This window comes from Rhinoderma darwinii, chromosome 2, assembly GCF_050947455.1.
Source record: "Rhinoderma darwinii isolate aRhiDar2 chromosome 2, aRhiDar2.hap1, whole genome shotgun sequence".
In the NCBI taxonomy this organism is placed as follows: Eukaryota; Metazoa; Chordata; class Amphibia; order Anura; family Rhinodermatidae; genus Rhinoderma; species Rhinoderma darwinii.
Window position 1 is genome coordinate 231271210 of NC_134688.1, and position 20747 is coordinate 231291956.

Consider the following 20747-nt stretch of genomic DNA (forward strand, 5'->3'; position numbering starts at 1 on the left):
CTACACGCGAGCAAGATCCCAGTAACTGGCTGTGGCATCAGTTAGAGTGAGGGCTTATTCAGACGCGCGTTGCACGGACCTATGTTAGTCAATGGGGCCGTTCAGACTGTCAGTGATTTTCACGCAGCGTATGTCCGCTGCGTAAAACTCACGACATGTCCTATATTTTCCCGTTTTTCGCGCATCACGCACCCATTGAAGTCAATGGGTGCGTGAAAACCGCGCACGGCATACGGACGCACTTCCGTTTGATGCGCGCTACAGTAGTCACAACTATGGATGAAAACAGAAAAGCACCACGTGCTTTTCTGTTTACAAACATAAAAACAGAGTGTCATAATGATGGCAGCTGAACGAAAATCACGCAGCCACGCATCATATGCAGATGACACACGGAGCTTTTGAGGACCTTTTGCGCGCACAAAACGCTGCATTTTTTGCGTGCACAAAACGCACACGCTCGTGTGAATCCGGCCTCAGATGGAGTGGCCCCGACGGCAGAAGCAGAACAGCAGTTGAAGCGTCTGGTGCGGCGGTTCAACTGGGTGGTCGCACAGCACGAGGAAGACTACGGGTGTCACACTACCATAGAGCACGAAATCCATACCCCGGATCCGGGAACGCTATCGCAATATTCCACCGTCTTTACATCGGGAGGTAAAAGATCTATTGCAGAAGATGTTAGACGGTCAAGTGATTCGGGAGAGTGGGCGGCCCCAATCGTCCTGGTGGGCAAGAAAGATGGGTCTCTCCGATTCTGTGTGGATTATCGGAAACTGAATGCATGTACCCATCGAGATGCCTGTCCCTTACCACGGGTGGAGGAGTCGTTAACCGCGATGCAGGAAGCACAATATTACACGACGCTTAACTTGGCCAGTGGGTACTGGCAGGTGCCCATGAAAGAAGAAGACAAGGAGAAAACTGCGTTCATCACCCATTCTGGGCTGTTTGAATTCAACCGAATGCCGTTTGGGCTCACCAATGCCCCCAGCACATTTCAGCGGTTGATGGAGCATTCCATAGAAGACTTGAATTATGATTCGGTGCTGATCTACTTGGATGACATTGTCATTTTCTCCAAGACCTTCACGGGACACCTCAAGCAGTTACGCGTGGTGCTAGAACGGCTGGGTCAATATGGTCTCAAGCTGAAACCTAGCAAGTGTAAATTGGCCCAACAGCAGATCAAGTACCTCGGACACCTGGTGAATGCGAAGGGAATCGCCCCGTACTCTGACAAGGTGAAGGCAGTGCAAGAATGGCCCGTACCCGAAACTACGACAGAAGTCAGGGCTTATCTGGGGTTAGTCAGATATTAACGCAGGTATGTCCGAGATTTTGCCAAGATCGCGGGGCCTTTGAATCCGCTTCTGTGCGGACAACCCACCCAGAAGAAAGGAAATCACAGTCAGAGAGTCAATGAACAGTGGCACGAATCTCAACAACTGGCGTTCAAAGAATTGAAGAACAGACTAGTGACAGCTCCCATCTTAGCGTTTGCTGACTTCAGTCAGCCATTTCGGCTGTATACCGATGGTAGCTTAAAAGGACTGGGAGCCGTACTTGCGCAACAACAAGGAGAAGTAGAACGGGTGATTTTATATTACAAATCGTACAGAATATACACAACATAGTGCGAAAAAAGGCAATGAAAAACAGTTAACGGATCACAGGTCAGTTATCGGCCTCACATAAGTACATGGGGTCACCTGAAAGTACCATGTCGCTAAATACAGTTAATTAAGGAATCTTCGATATGCACCCTGAACCCGCAGCCGTGCATGATATATCCTGAGTGCGCACAGGGGCATTAAAGGAGAAGAGAGATGCAGAGAAGGAAAGAAGGAGAGGCAAAATAGTGAGGAAAGAAAGAGAAGGAAATGGGGGGAGAAAACAAAAAAGAGGGGAGGGGGGGGAGCTGACCTGACATACCGGGTCTAGACGGGAATTCACGAGGCCATGATGGTTTTATATTCCTCGGTCGTTTGGAAACTAATCCATTCACGCCATGTTTTTAGGAAGGAGGCATGAGTCCCCTTCATTGATGCCGTGAGGTCCTCCATTCTCATGATCTCCTGGATCTTGCCGAACCACATGCCCACCGTCTGCGGACCGGACAGTCTCCATAGTGCAGGAACACATGCCCTAGCATCATTTACCAAGTGACGAACTACCGAACGTCTATACGAGGGCAGTGGGACCTCGCACAAATGAAGCAGGAAGAGGCCCGGAGATCGCGGAAGAGGACAATCCGTGAACTTTGAGGAAATACGCCACACCTCGGACCAGAACCCAGTAAGGAGTGGGCAGTCCCAGAAAATATGCAAGATTGTACCCACATGGTCCCCACATCTCCAGCATAGTGGCGAGGCCGCCGGGATCATTGCCTGCAATTTGGAAGGCACCCTGTACCAACGGGACAATATCTTAAACCCTGCCTCTTGAAATCTACTGGCCATGGAGGACTTATGCGTCATGGTGAACAGGCGGTCTCGTTGTTCAGGGGTGAATGTTTCGCCCAAGTCCCTCTCCCAGCTACGCAAGTACGGAGGTGGCGGCAAATTGGAGGACGAGATCAAAAACGCATAGATTCTGGACAAAGCATGTCGGATCCTGCCTGTGCCTGTACACAGGAGTTCAAACGCGGAGCAGTCCCGTTGCTGCACTCCAGGATGTTCTAGGGACATCAGGAAATGTCGCAACTGGGTAACCTGCCACGCCGAGAAAGAGACCGGATCCGACAGAGCACGTATTTGATCGCTCGTCATCCACCTCCCCTCCTTCTGAAATTGTAGGGCCTGCCCCTTACCCGCCCGCAACCATACTTGAAATGGGCCACTATCCAGTCCCGGTGGAAATGCAGGGTTGCCTAAAATCAGAAATAACGGGGAGGGGGACGGCGAGAATTCTGCCCGAGGAAACACCTGTGACTGCTAGGGTGGGACCGATTGTCGGGTGGGACCGCGCGACCCTGGGAACATGTCTGCCCAACCACGGCAGGGCCTGCAGTGGGATAGATATAAACGCCTGTTCCATGGACACCCATTCTTTCATCCCGCCGTTCCGGAACCAATCTAAGATTCGTGTCAAGTGGGAGGCGTGATAATAGGAGACAAAGTCCGGAAGACCAATGCCCCCTCCCCTTTACACGAAATAGCAACGATCGGGCGATACGTGCTGGTTTCCCTGCCCATATGAATTTGTGCACTAGGGACAGTAGGGACTGAAAGAACGGGCGTGGGATATGTATCGGTAGGGCCTGTAGGAGATACAGAATCCGTGGTAAGATGTTCATTTTAAAAATCGCGCACCTACCGAACCAGGTGAAAGTGCCCGACGTCCAAGTGTCTAGGTCCGCCTTTATACGTTGAAGTAGCAAAGGGATGTTCACTGCATAAAGGCGAGATAGATCACCGGGAAGCCGAACTCCCAGGTATTTAAGAGAGTCCCTTGCCCGCTTGAAAGAAAAGGACTCCGACAGGTCAGCGACCAGAGTCTGTGGTAACGAGATGTTAACCCCTTAATGACCAGCCTATTTTAAACCTTAATGACCAAGCCATTTTTTACGTTTTTCCATCGTCGCATTCCAAGAGCTATAACCTTTTTATTTTTGCTTCGACATAGCTGTATAAGGTCTTGTTTTTTTGCGGGACAAGTTGTATTTTTTAATAGCACCATTTTGGGGGACATATTATTTATTGATTAACTTTTATTTGGGGGGAAATAGAAAAAAACCTGAAATTTCGCCACTCTTTTTCGCGTCTTAAATCTACGCCGTTTACCGTGTGATATAAATAACACAATAACTTTATTCAGCGGGTTCTTACGATTGCAACGATATAAAATTTGTATAGTTTTTGTATGTTTTACTACTTTTACACAGTAAAAACGCTTTTTGTTCAAAATTATTTGTTTTTGTGTTTCCATATTTGAAGAGCCGTAACGTTTTTATTTTTTCGCCGATGCGGTTGTGTGAGGGCTTTTTTTTTGCGGGAAGACTTGTAGTTTTTATTGGTACCATTTTGGAGTAAATGCGACTTTTTGATCACTTTTTATCACATTTTTTTTAAGTCAGGATTCACAGAAAACAGCAATTTTTCCATAGTTTTTTATTACATTTTTTACGGCGTTCACCGTGCGGGTTAAATAATGTAATAGATTTATAGTCGGGGTCGTTACGGACGCGGCGATACCAAATATGTGTAACTTTTTAACTTTATGTTGTTTTTTTAATAGTAAAGCATTTTGTAAGGGGAAAAGCTGGGTTTTTCATTTTTTTTCACATTTTTTTTTAAATTAACTTTATTAAACTTTTTTTTTACTTTTTTACTAGTCCCACTAGAGGACTTTAATATGCGATTCTCCGATCGCTATTGTAATACACTGCAATACTTCTGTATTGCAGTGTATTACTGCCTGTCCGTTTAAAACGGACAGGCATCTGCTAGGTCATGCCTCCGGCATGATCTAGCAGGCATTCATTAATGGCAGACCTGGGGGCCTTTATTAGGCCCCCGGCTGCCATTAGAGACACAGACACTCGGCGATCTTATCGCCGGGTGTCGGTGGGAGAGAGAGGGAGCTCCCTCCCTCACTCCAAAACCACTCAGATGCGGTGCACGCTATTGTGCACCGCATCTGAGGGGTTAAACGGGTGAGATCGATACTAATATCGATCTCACCCGGCAGAGCAGGGACGCCCCCAGCTGCCTCTAGCAGCTGAGAGCAGGGAGATTTGACGCTCCCTGCTCTGTTTACTTTATTCTGATGCAGTGCCGTAAAAAGGCATATGCATCAGAATAAAGCCCGTTAGTGGCCGCCGTTAAAAGGCGTATTGGCGGTCACTAACGGGTTAAGGGCCTCCGACTTCTGGTAGTTTATTTTGAAGTTGGATAATCTCGAGTATCTACTCGGCTCCGCCATCAGGTTGGGCAAGGAAATTCTAGGGGCTGTGAGGAAGAACAGCAGATCATCCTCTTAAGCGGCAACCTTATGGGCTCTGCCGCCCATGTCCAAGCCTGTAATGTCCGGGTTGGAGCGGATGTGACACAGCAAGGGCTCCAGGCATAAAATAAAGATCAGAGGCGATAGGGGGCAGCCTTGGCGCGTGCCATTAGTAATCGTGAAGGAGGATGAGAGGTGCCCATTGACCTTGACCTGAGCTGACGGGGAGGAGTAGAGACCAGAGATCCAGGACATCATATGAGTCCCTATTCCGATATGTCGTAAAGTGGCCAACATAAAGTCCCAACTGACTCTGTCGAAAGCCTTTTCCGCGTCCGTTGACAAAAAACAAGTGGGGAGTGACGTGACTGCCGCCTGGTACATTAAATTAATTGCCCGTGTGGTGTTATCTCTCGCTTCCCGTAGGGGCATGAAACCCACTTGGTCAGTATGTATCACGGTTTGAAGGAGTGGAGACAACCGATATGCCAGAATCTTGGCAAAGAGTTTCAAGTCTACATCCAGTAGGGAAATAGAACGATAACTCTAGCATAGGGATGGGTCCTTCCCTTCCTTGGGTATAACCGTGATATGTGCCCTCAGTGTATCCCTGGGAATGGAGCCCCCTTCGGTAAGTGAATTAAAGGCCCGTATAAAGTGGGGTTCGAGCACTTCTGAGTAGGTCTTATAGTACGGCAGAGACAGGCCATCTGGTCCCGGGGCCTTCCCCGTAGGTGAGTCCCTCAGTGCCCACGACCACTCCTCCGGAGAGATAGGGGCCTCCAAGGCTGCTAGATCATCAAGTGGGATGGATTTCATCCCCGAGGATCGGAGATACTCCTCGATCCTCTCCAGTTGGCTACCGCCGTCCTGTGAGGAGGGTGCCTTTGGGAGATTGTAGTGAGAGTGGTAGTAGACACGGAAGGCCTCTGAGATGTCATGTGGGAGTTGCAGTCGTTTATTCTGGGTACCTGTGATGTGCGGGACGTATGTACGCGAGCGGGTTTTCCGGAGGGCGAGGGCCAAGGTCCTACTAGGTTTATTACTGAATTCATAAAAATGCCTTCTACATTTAACTAGTTTGGCCTTCGCCTTGGCAAGACAGAGTGAGCGCACCTGCTCCCTCAATTGCCCTAATTCTGCCCCTAGTAACCGGTCCTGTGATATCTTATGGGACTGTTCCAGCCTGTGTATGCATAACAGTAGGTCTCTGAGATGAACTGTCCGCTCCTTCTTGAGTTTGGCTCCCATTCGTATAAGGGAACCGCGCACCACACATTTATGCGCCTCCCATATACAGAACAGGTCCATCCCCGGTGTGTCGTTTTTATCAAAGTATTCTACCAGGTCTCAGCGTACTTCAGAGACCACTGTCGTATCCTGCAGGAGGGACTCATTCAGTCGCCACTGCCAGGAGGGAGGATGGGCCAATGGGCGGGCTAGGGTGAGGGAAATAAGAGCATGGTCAGATAACGTTATGTCATTTATGGAGGATGATGTCAGGCTGGGAAGATGTGCATGACGCAGGAAGAAATAGTCCAACCTGGAGTAGGAGTTGTGAGGCGCCGAGTAGTATGTGTAGTCTTTGACCAAAGGATGCATAACTCGCCACGCGTCCACGAGTTGATTGTCATGCAGCAATCACCGTATACGACGATGTGCTGCCCTAGGTAGGGAGGAGTGTCCTCGTGATGTGTCTAAGACGGGGTCTAGGGTGACATTTAAACACCCCCCCATGACTAAGGTACCTTCCAGAAAGCCATCCAGAGCCCTCAAAACTCTGTCCAGGTAGGCCACCTGACCAGAGTTAGGGAGATAGTATGAGGCCAGTGTGTACAGTGCATTATCCAACTTACCCTTTACGAAAAGGTACCGTCCCGCTTCATCCAGCCGTGCAGAGGTCCAGCCGTGAAGACGTCCAGCCGTGCAGTGGTCCAGCCGTGCAGTGGTCCAGCCGTGTAGTGATCCAGCAGCGGTCCAGCCATGCAGTGGTCCAGCCGTCCATTGGTGCAGCAGCCAGACCTTGGACGCGGCCGCCAAGGACGAGGGAGATGACGCTGAGGAGCACAGGTACTGGACTTGTTTTTCCCCTAATCGAGGACAAAGAAGTATAAATCCCGTAGTCGTGACAGTGCACCAGAGACTTTTCCACACGGGGAAGACGGAACAGACCTTGAGCCGCGCGCTTCAACGCCCCTAAGTCGATCTTACCTGCAAACGCTGATCCTGCTGCAGAATCAACTGTAGCCTCTGGTGCCGATGTGGCCGTCACGATGCAGGACCTGTGAGTGACGTCACAGATCTGCACTGTCAGATGCTGGGCGTTCTGAAGAGAAGAGGATGTTACTTCTCTTCAGAGCGCCCAGCTAGTAAAAGTATTAAAAACGCCCCGATGTACGCACCTAATACACGCCCACTTGGACTTTTACTTTTAAACACACCCACTTGGACTTTTGCAAGCCTCATTTGCATAACTACAAAAATGGTCATAGCTTGGCCAAAAATGCTCGTTTTTTAAAAATAAAAACGTTACTGTAATCTACATTGCAGCGCCGATCTGCTGCAATAGCAGATAGGGGTTGCAAAATCTGGTGACAGAGCCTCTTTAAGTCACTGTATGGTGGCAATATTGGTCACTGTATGGGCAGTATTAATTGGTCACTATATAATGGTATTGTATGGTCAGTGTATAGCACTATTATTTGGTCACTATATGGTGGTATTGTAGGGTCACATTACGGTTTTAATATTTGGTCACTGGGTGGAGGTATTATTTTGTCATCATACGGTTGTAATATTGGGTCATAGTAAGAAGGTATTATTTAGTCACTCAATTATGGTATTATTGGTCACTGTATGGCAGTATTATTTGGTCACCATATGGTGGTATTGTGCGGTCACTGTATGACAGTATTATGTTATCACTATATGGTGGTATTGTGCGGTCACTGTATGGCAGTATTATTTGGTCACTATATGGTGGCATTGTGTGGTCACTGTATGACAGTATTATGTTATCACTATATGGTGGTATTGTGTGGTCACTGTATGGCAGTGTTATTTGGTCACTAAATGGTGGTATTGTATGGTCAGTGTATGGCAGTATAATTTGGTCACTATATGGTGGCATTGTGCGGTCACTGTATGACAGTATAATGTTATCATTTTATGGTGGTATTGTGCGGTCACTGTATGACAGTATTATGTTATCATTATATGGTGGTATTGTGCGGTCACTGTATGGCAGTATTATTTGGTCACTATATGGTGGTATTGTATGGTAAGTGTATGGCAGTATTATTTGGTCACTATATGGTGGCATTGTGTGGTCACTGTATGACAGTATTATGTTATCACTATATGGTGGTATTGTGTGGTCACTGTATGGCAGTGTTATTTAGTCACTAAATGGTGGTATTGTATGGTCAGTGTATGGCAGTATTATTTGGTCACTTTATGGTGGAATTGTGTGGTCACTGTATGACAGTATTATGTTATCATTATATGGTGGTGTTGTGCGGTCACTGTATGGCAGTATTATTTGGTCACTAAATGGTGGTATTGTATGGCAGTATTTTTTGGTCACTATATGGTGGCATTGTGTGGTCACTGAATGACAGTATTATGTTATCATTATATGGTGGTATTGTGGGTATTGTGCGGTCACTGTATGGCAGTATTTGGTCACTATATGGTGGCATTGTGCGGTCACTGTATGACAGTATTATGTTATCATTATATGGTGGTATTGTGCGGTCACTGTATGGCAGTATTATTTGGTCACTAAATGGTGGTATTGTATGGTCAGTGTATGGCAGTATTATTTGTTCACTATATGGTGGCATTGTGTGGTCACTGTATGACAGTATTATGTTATCATTATATGGTGGTATTGTGCGGTCACTGTATGGCAGTATTATTTGGTCACTAAATGGTGGTATTGTATGGTCAGTGTATGGAAGTATTATTGGGTCACTATATGGTGGCATTGTGTGGTCACTGTATGACAGTATTATGTTATCATTATATGGTGGTATTGTGCGGTCACTGTATGGCAGTATTATTTGGTCACTAAATGGTGGTATTGTATGGTCAGTGTATGGCAGTATTATTTGGTCACTAAATGGTGGTATTGTATGGTCAGTGTATGGCAGTATTATTTGGTCACTATATGGTGGCATTGTGTGGTCACTGTATGGCAGTATTATGTTATCATTATATGGTGGTATTGTGCGGTCACTGTATGGCAGTATTATTTGGTCACTAAATGGTGGTATTGTATGGTCACTGTATGGCAGTATTATTTGTTCACTATATGGTGGCATTGTGTGGTCACTGTATGACAGTATTATGTTATCATTATATGGTGGTATTGTGCGGTCACTGTATGGCAGTATTACTTGGTCACTAAATGGTGGTATTGTATGGTCAGTGTATGGCAGTATTATTGGGTCACTATATGGTGGCATTGTGTGGTCACTGTATGACAGTATTATGTTATCATTATATGGTGGTATTGTGCGGTCACTGTATGGCAGTATTATTTGGTCACTAAATGGTGGTATTGTATGGTCAGTGTATGGCAGTATTATTTGGTCACTAAATGGTGGTATTGTATGGTCAGTGTATGGCAGTATTATTTGGTCACTATATGGTGGCATTGTGTGGTCACTGTATGGCAGTATTATGTTATCATTATATGGTGGTATTGTGCGGTCACTGTATGGCAGTATTATTTGGTCACTAAATGGTGGTATTGTATGGTCACTGTATGGCAGTATTTGTTCACTATATGGTGGCATTGTGTGGTCACTGTATGGCAGTATTATGTTATCATTATATGGTGGTATTGTGCGGTCACTGTATGGCAGTATTACTTGGTCACTAAATGGTGGTATTGTATGGTCAGTGTATGGCAGTATTATTTGGTCACTATATGGTGGCATTGTGCGGTCACTGTATGGTATTATACAGTCAACCTATGGTGATACCATTGGATTTACACTGTATGACTTTATGCTATTGAATACACAGCACACTCCAGTGTGTTTGATGGGGCAACTTCCAGCATCTATCCACTGCTTACACGATAGTATGAAAAGGACCTGATTTCCCATTTAGATCTCTTTCTGGACAGCCAAGGGATGTTCAAGTCATCTCTTTGTATTTGAATCCATCTTGTTGCCGCACATTCTTTTCCTCTTTCCCTATTTCAAACTTAGTATCTTCCTACGAAGTTGGTATTCAGTCAGCTACCCTTACCTGCTCTGGTGAGAGATGCATTGGATTACTGTAAATTCGCCGAGTGGGCGTGGCCTCATTGACGGCGACCGGAGGTCGGCGATTGACATTTTATGGTCGTGGCCAATAGTTGCGGCAACTATAGGCGGTATTATAAGCTAGTGACGTTGATATGGGCGGGCCTTGCGGTTGGCAGGCGGCTCCCGGACTTGGGCATCAGACTAGTGTTAAGTGGGCACAATGTGGCACGTCGTAGCCGCCGGATTTCTTTTCTTCCCCGGACTTTATCAGCTATGTAACCACTGTGCCCGCAGGGCCCTGCCCGGATGGCTTGAGGCGGATTACTCGCTCGTCAGTTCCAGGTAATCTCACGAAGCATCTATCTTCTGAATGACTACACATCTGGAGATTGTAATGCGTACAGCTGGGGATCGTAAGAGTCGGGGGAGGGCCTGTCACATTCCTGCTCATCACCTCTCATATCTGTATCCTGGTATTCTCCCAGATATACTGCTTGTGTTTTATCTTCATAACATATAGTATGTATAGTACTCCTCATATACCCTGCCTGAGCCTCATGTTCATACATATAGTACTCCTCATATACCCTGCCTGAGCCTCATGTTCATACATATAGTGTCCTCATATAGACTGCCTGAGCCTCATGTTCATACATATAGTACTCCTCATATACCCTGCCTGAGCCTCATGTTCATACATATAGTGTCCTCATATAGACTGCCTGAGCCTCATGTTCATACATATAGTACTCCTCATATAGACTGCCTGAGCCTCATGTTCATACATATAGTGCTCCTTCATATAGACTGCCTGTATATCATGCTCATACATATAGTACTCCTCATATACCCTGCCTGAGCCTCATGTTCATACATATAGTGCTCCTCATATAGACTGCCTGTGCCTCATGCTCATACATATAGTACTCCTCATATAGACTGCCTGTGCCTCATGCTCATACATATAGTGCTCCTCATATAGACTGCCTGTGCCTCATGCTCATACATATAGTGCTCCTCATATATACTGCCTGTGCCTCATGCTCATACATATAGTACTCCTCATATACCCTGCCTGAGCCTCATGTTCATACATATAGTGCTCCTCATATAGACTGCCTGTATATCATGCTCATACATATAGTGCTCCTCATATAGACTGCCTGTATATCATGCTCATACATATAGTGCTCCTCATATAGACTGCCTGTGCCTCGTGCTCATACATATAGTGCTCCTCATATAGACTGCCTGAGCCTCATGCTCATACATATAGTACTCCTCATATAGACTGCCTGTGCCTCATGCTCATACATATAGTGCTCCTCATATAGACTGCCTGTGCCTCATGCTCATACATATAGTGCTCCTCATATAGACTGCCTGTGCCTCATGCTCATACATATAGTGCTCCTCATATAGACTGCCTGAGCCTCATGCTCATACATATAGTACTCCTCATATAGACTGCCTGAGCCTCATGTTCATACATATAGTACTCCTCATATAGACCGCCTGTATATCATGCTCATACATATAGTACTCCTCATATACCCTGCCTGAGCCTCATGTTCATACATATAGTGCTCCTCATATAGACTGCCTGTATATCATGCTCATACATATAGTGCTCCTCATATAGACTGCCTGTATATCATGCTCATACATATAGTGCTCCTCATATAGACTGCCTGTGCCTCATGCTCATACATATAGTGCTCCTCATATAGACTGCCTGAGCCTCATGTTCATACATATAGTACTCCTCATATAGACTGCCTGCGCCTCATGTTCATACATATAGTGCTCCTCATATAGACCGCCTGTATATCATGTTCATACATATAGTGCTCCTCATATAGACTGCCTGAGCCTCATGCTCATACATATAGTGCTCCTCATATAGACCGCCTGTATATCCTGTTCATACATATAGTACTCCTCATATAGACTGCCTGAGCCTCATGTTCATACATATAGTGCTCCTCATATAGACCGCCTGTATATCATGTTCATACATATAGTACTCCTCATATAGACTGCCTGAGCCTCATGTTCATACATATAGTGCTCCTCATATAGACCGCCTATATATCATGTTCATACATATAGTACTCCTCATATAGACCGCCTATATATCATGTTCATACATATAGTGCCTCTCATATAGACCACCTGTAAATCATGTTCATACATATAGTACTCCTCATATACCCTGCCTGAGCCTCATGCTCATACATATAGTACTCCTCACATAGACTGCCTGTATATCGTGTTCATACATATAGTACTCCTCATATAGACTGCCTGTGCCTCATGCTCATACATATAGTGCCCCTCATATAGACCACCTGTAAATCATGTTCATACATATAGTGCTCCTCATATAGACTGCCTGTGCCTCATGCTCATACATATAGTGCTCCTCATATAGACTGCCTGTGCCTCATGCTCATACATATAGTGCTCCTCATATAGACTGCCTGAGCCTCATGCTCATACATATAGTACTCCTCATATACCCTGCCTGAGCTTCATGTTCATACATATAGTGCTCCTCATATAGACTGCCTGTATATCATGCTCATACATATAGTGCTCCTCATATAGACTGCCTGTATATCATGCTCATACATATAGTGCTCCTCATATAGACTGCCTGTGCCTCATGCTCATACATATAGTGCTCCTCATATAGACTGCCTGAGCCTCATGTTCATACATATAGTACTCCTCATATAGACTGCCTGAGCCTCATGTTCATACATATAGTGCTCCTCATATAGACCGCCTGTATATCATGTTCATACATATAGTGCTCCTCATATAGACTGCCTGAGCCTCATGCTCATACATATAGTGCTCCTCATATAGACCGCCTGTATATCCTGTTCATACATATAGTACTCCTCATATAGACTGCCTGAGCCTCATGTTCATACATATAGTGCTCCTCATATAGACCGCCTGTATATCATGTTCATACATATAGTACTCCTCATATAGACCGCCTATATATCATGTTCATACATATAGTGCCTCTCATATAGACCACCTGTAAATCATGTTCATACATATAGTACTCCTCATATACCCTGCCTGAGCCTCATGCTCATACATATAGTACTCCTCACATAGACTGCCTGTAAATCATGTTCATACATATAGTACTCCTCATATAGACTGCCTGTGCCTCATGCTCATACATATAGTGCTCCTCATATAGACTGCCTGAGCCTCATGCTCATACATATAGTACTCCTCATATACCCTGCCTGAGCCTCATGTTCATACATATAGTGCTCCTCATATAGACTGCCTGTATATCATGCTCATACATATAGTGCTCCTCATATAGACTGCCTGAGCCTCATGTTCATACATATAGTGCTCCTCATATAGACCGCCTGTATATCATGTTCATACATATAGTGCTCCTCATATAGACTGCCTGAGCCTCATGCTCATACATATAGTGCTCCTCATATAGACCGCCTGTATATCCTGTTCATACATATAGTACTCCTCATATAGACTGCCTGAGCCTCATGTTCATACATATAGTGCTCCTCATATAGACCGCCTGTATATCATGTTCATACATATAGTACTCCTCATATAGACTGCCTGAGCCTCATGTTCATACATATAGTGCTCCTCATATAGACCGCCTATATATCATGTTCATACATATAGTACTCCTCATATAGACCGCCTATATATCATGTTCATACTTATAGTGCCTCTCATATAGACCACCTGTAAATCATGTTCATACATATAGTACTCCTCATATACCCTGCCTGAGCCTCATGCTCATACATATAGTACTCCTCACATAGACTGCCTGTAAATCATGTTCATACATATAGTACTCCTCATATAGACTGCCTGTGCCTCATGCTCATACATATAGTGCTCCTCATATAGACTGCCTGAGCCTCATGCTCATACATATAGTACTCCTCATATACCCTGCCTGAGCCTCATGTTCATACATATAGTGCTCCTCATATAGACTGCCTGTATATCATGCTCATACATATAGTGCTCCTCATATAGACTGCCTGTATATCATGCTCATACATATAGTGCTCCTCATATAGACTGCCTGTGCCTCATGGTCATACATATAGTGCTCCTCATATAGACTGCCTGTGCCTCATGTTCATACATATAGTACTCCTCATATAGACTGCCTGAGCCTCATGTTCATACATATAGTGCTCCTCATATAGACCGCCTGTATATCATGTTCATACATATAGTGCTCCTCATATAGACTGCCTGAGCCTCATGCTCATACATATAGTGCTCCTCATATAGACCGCCTGTATATCCTGTTCATACATATAGTACTCCTCATATAGACTGCCTGAGCCTCATGTTCATACATATAGTGCTCCTCATATAGACCGCCTGTATATCATGTTCATACATATAGTACTCCTCATATAGACTGCCTGAGCCTCATGTTCATACATATAGTGCTCCTCATATAGACCGCCTATATATCATGTTCATACATATAGTACTCCTCATATAGACCGCCTATATATCATGTTCATACATATAGTGCCTCTCATATAGACCACCTGTAAATCATGTTCATACATATAGTACTCCTCATATACCCTGCCTGAGCCTCATGCTCATACATATAGTACTCCTCACATAGACTGCCTGTATATCGTGTTCATACATATAGTACTCCTCATATAGACTGCCTGTGCCTCATGCTCATACATATAGTGCCCCTCATATAGACCACCTGTAAATCATGTTCATACATATAGTGCTCCTCATATAGACCGCCTGTATATCATGTTCATACATATAGTACTCCTCACATAGACTGCCTGTATATCATGTTCATACATATAGTACTCCTCACATAGACTGCCTGTATATCATGTTCATACATATAGTACTCCTCATATAGACTGCCTGTATATCATGTTCATACATATAGTACTCCTCGTATAGACTGCCTGTATATCGTGTTCATACATATAGTACTCCTCGTATAGACTGCCTGTATATCGTGTTCATACATATAGTGCTCCTCATATAGACCGCCTGTATATCATGTTCATACATATAGTACTCCTCACATAGACTGCCTGTATATCATGTTCATACATATAGTACTCCTCACATAGACTGCCTGTATATCATGTTCATACATATAGTACTCCTCATATAGACTGCCTGTATATCATGTTCATACATATAGTACTCCTCGTATAGACTGCCTGTATATCGTGTTCATACATATAGTACTCCTCGTATAGACTGCCTGTATATCGTGTTCATACATATAGTGCTGCTCATGTAAACTGTCTGTATATCATGTTGAATGGAAATGTTGCCTAGTTAAAAACAAAAAACACAAGCCACATCGTCTCAAACCTGGGAGCATTTTGTTTTTGTGTTCAGATTAGAATTATGGCTTTGGCGATCATGGCCCCGTTATAAACCATACTGTATTCGATCTCAAACAGAAACCCGTGAATCCCTGCTGCAGCCTTTTCTTTTCTCGCTGTCTTCATGACTTGCAGCTATGATTTTTTTTCATGAAGTACAGGTATCTAAACCGTAAAACTGGTAAAACAATGTGCTAGAGGTTTGCAGTTCCAACAAGTTCGCACAGTCCTACCTGCTTCCCCCACGCAGTTTCTCAATCTGCAACAACACCAAACCCTTCCTTCTGAGCTATTCTGGTTTTCTCACTTGCCATATTGGCTTGTTTAAGGAATTTCTTAATAGTCCACATTTGGAATTTAAAAACGACCTGAAATTTCTGGGATATTTTACTGTGTCCATGTTTAATATGAAGATTTCAAATTCCCCTCTCTTGCGCTATAGCTCTGTCCTCGGCAGCTTTTATTCCTATGCTTTCCTAACAGTCTTTTATAGATTACAGTGGTTGGGGTCAAGAATTCCCTGAAGTCCCCTAGGCTCATATTTGGAATTTTCTATCTGGGAGCATTCCTAAATGTAGCTGATAATATAATATTTAAAGTAGGTCCAAGCTGGAGCTTCATGTAATTATTACTTAAAAGCACTGCAAATGTCATGTCTCGTGGCACTGGCGGTGAAGGGGTTTAACACACAACCATTAAGGCTATAAAGTATATGATAAATCGTAAAAGTCCAATAAGCATAAAATACCCTGATGGCAAAGCTCCGTTCACCCAGATGCGTCAATTTTTTTCATCATCACATTCCGAAAGCCATATCTTTTTTAATTTTTCTGGCGACTTAGCTGTATGAGGGCTTGTTTTTTGAGGGATGAGTTGTAACTTTCAATGGCAACATTTTGGAATACATGTTACTTATTGATTAACTGTTTTTAACTCATTCCTATTAAAAAATGGGAAAAAAAATGCACATTTTGGCTTTTCTTTTTTTGTTTTACATTTTACATTTCGTACTGTTCACTGAGTGGCATAAATAACAAGTTATGTTTATTCTATGGGTCAGTATGATTATGGTGATACCAAATCTGTAGTTTTTTTTATCTTTTTATCAACTTTGCACAATAACATTACAGTTTGTTTTTGGTTTTTTTATTTATAAATCTTTAGTTTTTTTGTGATGCCATATTATGAGATCCATGACTTTTAAAAAATGTGTGTGGCTTGTTTTTTTTGCCAGATAAAGCGACGTTTGTACCGTTTTTTTTGTGCCAATGCCAATTTCTGTGTACAATGCAGCTTTTTTAATGGCCTTTTTATTCAGTTTTTTGGGAGGCCAGATAAACAAAAACGGCAATTCTGGCATTGTTTTTAATTTATTTATTTTTTACAACGTTCACCTTATGGGATAAATAACAAGATAATTTTATAGTATGCGTTAGCGCTGGGCAATTATGACCGAAATCAAAATCGCGATTAATTGAACATGCAAAATATTTTTTTTAGCATGCCATAGCCACACCCCTTTTTGCATGCCATAGCTCGTATTTGCATGCCACACCACACACCATTGTATTAATATAGATCCCCTAAGCCTACTGTATATTATATACCCCCTGACACTGCCCCTCACACAGTATAATGCCCCCATAGCCGCCCCCACGCAGTATAATGCCCCCATAGCCGCACCCACACAGTATAATGCCCCCATAGCCGCACCCACGCAGTATAATGCCCCCATAGCCGCACCCACGCAGTATAATACCCCCATAGCCGCACGCACACAGTATAATGCCCCCATAGCCACCCACACACAGTATAATGCCCCCATAGCCGCCCCCACGTAGTATAATGCCTCCATAGCCGCCCCCACGTAGTATAATGCCTCCACACAGGCCCAATTGTGCCTAATAAAAGTAATAAAATACATAGTCGCCTAACCCTGTTCCAATGAAGAGTGAAGAAGATCTCTCTGCTCCTCTGGTCTGTGTGGCTTGGCGAATGTTTTCAGATTCCGCTGGACTTCTGGCATATACCGGTATTTCAGGCATCCTATTGGTCCATGGTGTCCTCAATGCTGACCCCATTTACTTCTTGTTTAGGTTCAATGCCCACGCGCCACGGCAAGCGGACAGTGCCCTTCCCAATGATATATACACAGATGATGGAGTTATATACAGGGTTTATGGTGGTTAAATACAGGGATAATCGCGGGCTGTTGCGCTGAGCTGTGAGCGGCTGGCGTTATACAGTGAATAGTAGAGCAGGGAACTGACGGCTCCCTGTTCTACAATATAATTTAACTGTATCTGCATCCTAAGGACACAGATACAGTTGAAACCGGAAAAAAATAAATGAAATGCGCAAGATTACCTCGGTTATCTGCGCTGAATTTTCATTTTCCGTTTTAGTATGGGTATTTTTGAATGTGACTATACCAATTTTGTATCGTTTTTGTTTATCCCATAATAAATCTTTATTTTTTTTAATTTTTTATAAGTAGTGCAGTATATTATGCCTGTCTTTACTGTATTCTAATGACATACCACCTATTAGGTGCTGCTTCTCTAACTATGATTTGGTCAAGAATGTCAAATCGTAGCGATATTTAATATATATCAAATCGGTTTTATAATCTGCATAAACATTTTCCCAATAAAATGACCATAATTCAGTACACCTAGAAATTCGCTGCTGCTTTTAAACTATGTTCACACCGCATAATTCTTACGCGGATTCCAGGCTCAAATCCACATTCCATTGTGTTCCACAGATTTTCTTCCGGCAGAGATTTTTTTCGCATCCCAAGTGACTTGTCACTTCTTGGCGCAGAAGACGCGGCAGGTAGCCCTATTAAATGGTGCTAATCCGTGTGTGAGGGTCAGCTTTGGATTTCTGCTGTGGAATCTCTATGCAAATACTGTTTATATAGAGATCAGATAGATATGGACACCCACTTGAGATGCATGGAGGCCGTGGGATAGGGATCCCTAGTATGGTCGAGTGCATGAGCCAAAAGAGCAGTGCAATGAATTAAATTGTTAATCTAGTAAAAAAAAAAAAACAAAACATTTTTATCTATACAATTTGCTAAACGCAATCTGAATATATTTGTGCCGCTGCTTAGCAACAGCCACTGCAGTACATATGTGACAACCCCTACAGATTCCTGTAGGGACTGTCAGTCAGCAGATCATTCAGTATAAAGGTTGGGGATAAACCTCCACCAGCTTGACTCCTAGCAACATGAATAAGGAGATAACCACTGGGCCCCGGCCATGGAGCATGGATTTTTCGGTAAAATTTTTTTTTTTTCTGACTTGATTTTGAAGAGGGAAAGAGATAGAATTCACTGGCTGAGACTTTCTGAAATCTTTTTTGATTTGCACTTATAGAAGTATTTGATCCACAATTGTAACATGAGTAAATATAGGTGAATACTGATACAACACAGAGCTAAAACATTAAAATCGACATAATACAGACGTATATGAGGGCAAATATATCTCCATGTTGATCCGTTTGAACTGTGTATTAGAATGCTAGTGAATGAGACGTCACATGGATAATACGTCATAGATCCAACTGTCATCTCCTGTATCAGAACGGTTCTATGCGCTGGATAAACCTTTGTAGTTATTTTTTTACTTGATGCTAGTAAGTAACAAGAACAAGCAACATTTAGGATTTGTTCTCTATTTGCTAAATTGCTGGAAGAAAAATAGTTAAAAAGAAGGAAGTACATGTCTACGCATCGCTTGTAAACGGATCCGTCATCAGCAGCCTAATGCTGGCTACGCTGACACATAAAACACTCCCCTGCCAATTATAATTAGAGATGACATGTATGGATTATAGCAAAGCTTTAAATCGTCAGCAAATCTAAAATGTCATCATCCGTAGTGAGCGATCTTCAGAAACTTTTTGTTTTCACTTATTTTCAATTTGTTATGTGCAATTTATGGAAAATATAATATTTGCTATCTGGAAACTATCAACAAGCAGGCTAGCAGTTGGTAATGGGAATTATTATTGATTCTTTGGGAGTGCTTCTTTTTTAGTACTTTGAGTGAGCAAAGTTGGGCTGTTCTTAATGGGCTTTGGGTCTGATTGTTTCATCAACACCTTATTTCTCCCTGCTGGACTAAAGGGATGTTCTGGGAAAATATTAATTAAGGTCTATAGCCATAAAATGAGTGGAGCCTAAACTTTTCAATGTACTGACCTTGGAGATTGTTCTCCATTCCACTGCTCGCTGGTAACCTACCCTGCTTGTACACAAAGACACGACGGACCGGATTGGCTGCCGCAGTCAGATGACACGTCATTAATATGGACAAAATGTCATTGTATACAGGAGTAATCCGTTAACCGCAGGACCGGTAAGTGGCGTCTGTGGCGGCGCTATAATGGAAAAGACCCAGATGGTAAATATATTGTATATTTTCTCGTTTTGTGGCCATAGACCTTGAGGTGTACCTATCATCTCAGGTGAGTTTTCAGAATAAGCCATTGTGTGTGTACTTGTTTTTAATAACACTATTTCTGACCACAATGTTACCTGTATCATGTATTTTTCAGCAGATTCCCCATCTGCAGGCTCCATTTCTAATTGTCCGTTTTTTCCTGAGCTCCGCGCCAGAAGGTGTGCCCTAGTTGCTATCATGTACTGCACTCTCAATTTTGTGCCTGCTTCTAATAAACCAGCAGAGGGTCCTAAACAGGGTCCCCTTTTTCTTTCAGCCTCAATACTGTGATCAATCACAAGACTGAAATCTGATTACTTTAATGTCTAACAGTTGACATTGTTTTGTTCTTTTCAGTGAATGCAGAGCTTCGGAAAAATTAGGCCCCATGCACTCTCTCATATTATGGCTTCTCTCTCTTCTGAGCCGTACTAGGACACTCATAGAAGTGCATGGGACCTTTACTGTACCTCCCATATGTTTTTTATATATATATATATATATATATATATATATATATATATATATATATACACACACACACACACACACACACACACGCGCGTGCGTGCGCGCACAAACACACATACACAAGAAAATCTTGGGATCAGGGCTGTAACAGCTATCATTTTCTATTCAGGAGTATGGGAAAG

General features: G+C 43.4%; 1 protein-coding gene across 1 annotated transcript in view; it reads left to right on the forward strand.

Annotated features, from left to right (window-relative positions):
* Positions 1-10289: 10289 nt before the first annotated feature.
* Positions 10290-20747, forward strand: part of TLCD3A (TLC domain containing 3A) — a 36358-nt gene continuing 25900 nt past the window's right edge. Inside the window, exon 1 of the mRNA XM_075852922.1 lies at positions 10290-10550. Within this exon, the coding sequence (XP_075709037.1) occupies positions 10429-10550 (122 nt within the window). The 5' untranslated portion in view covers positions 10290-10428. The remainder of the gene's footprint in view (positions 10551-20747) is intronic.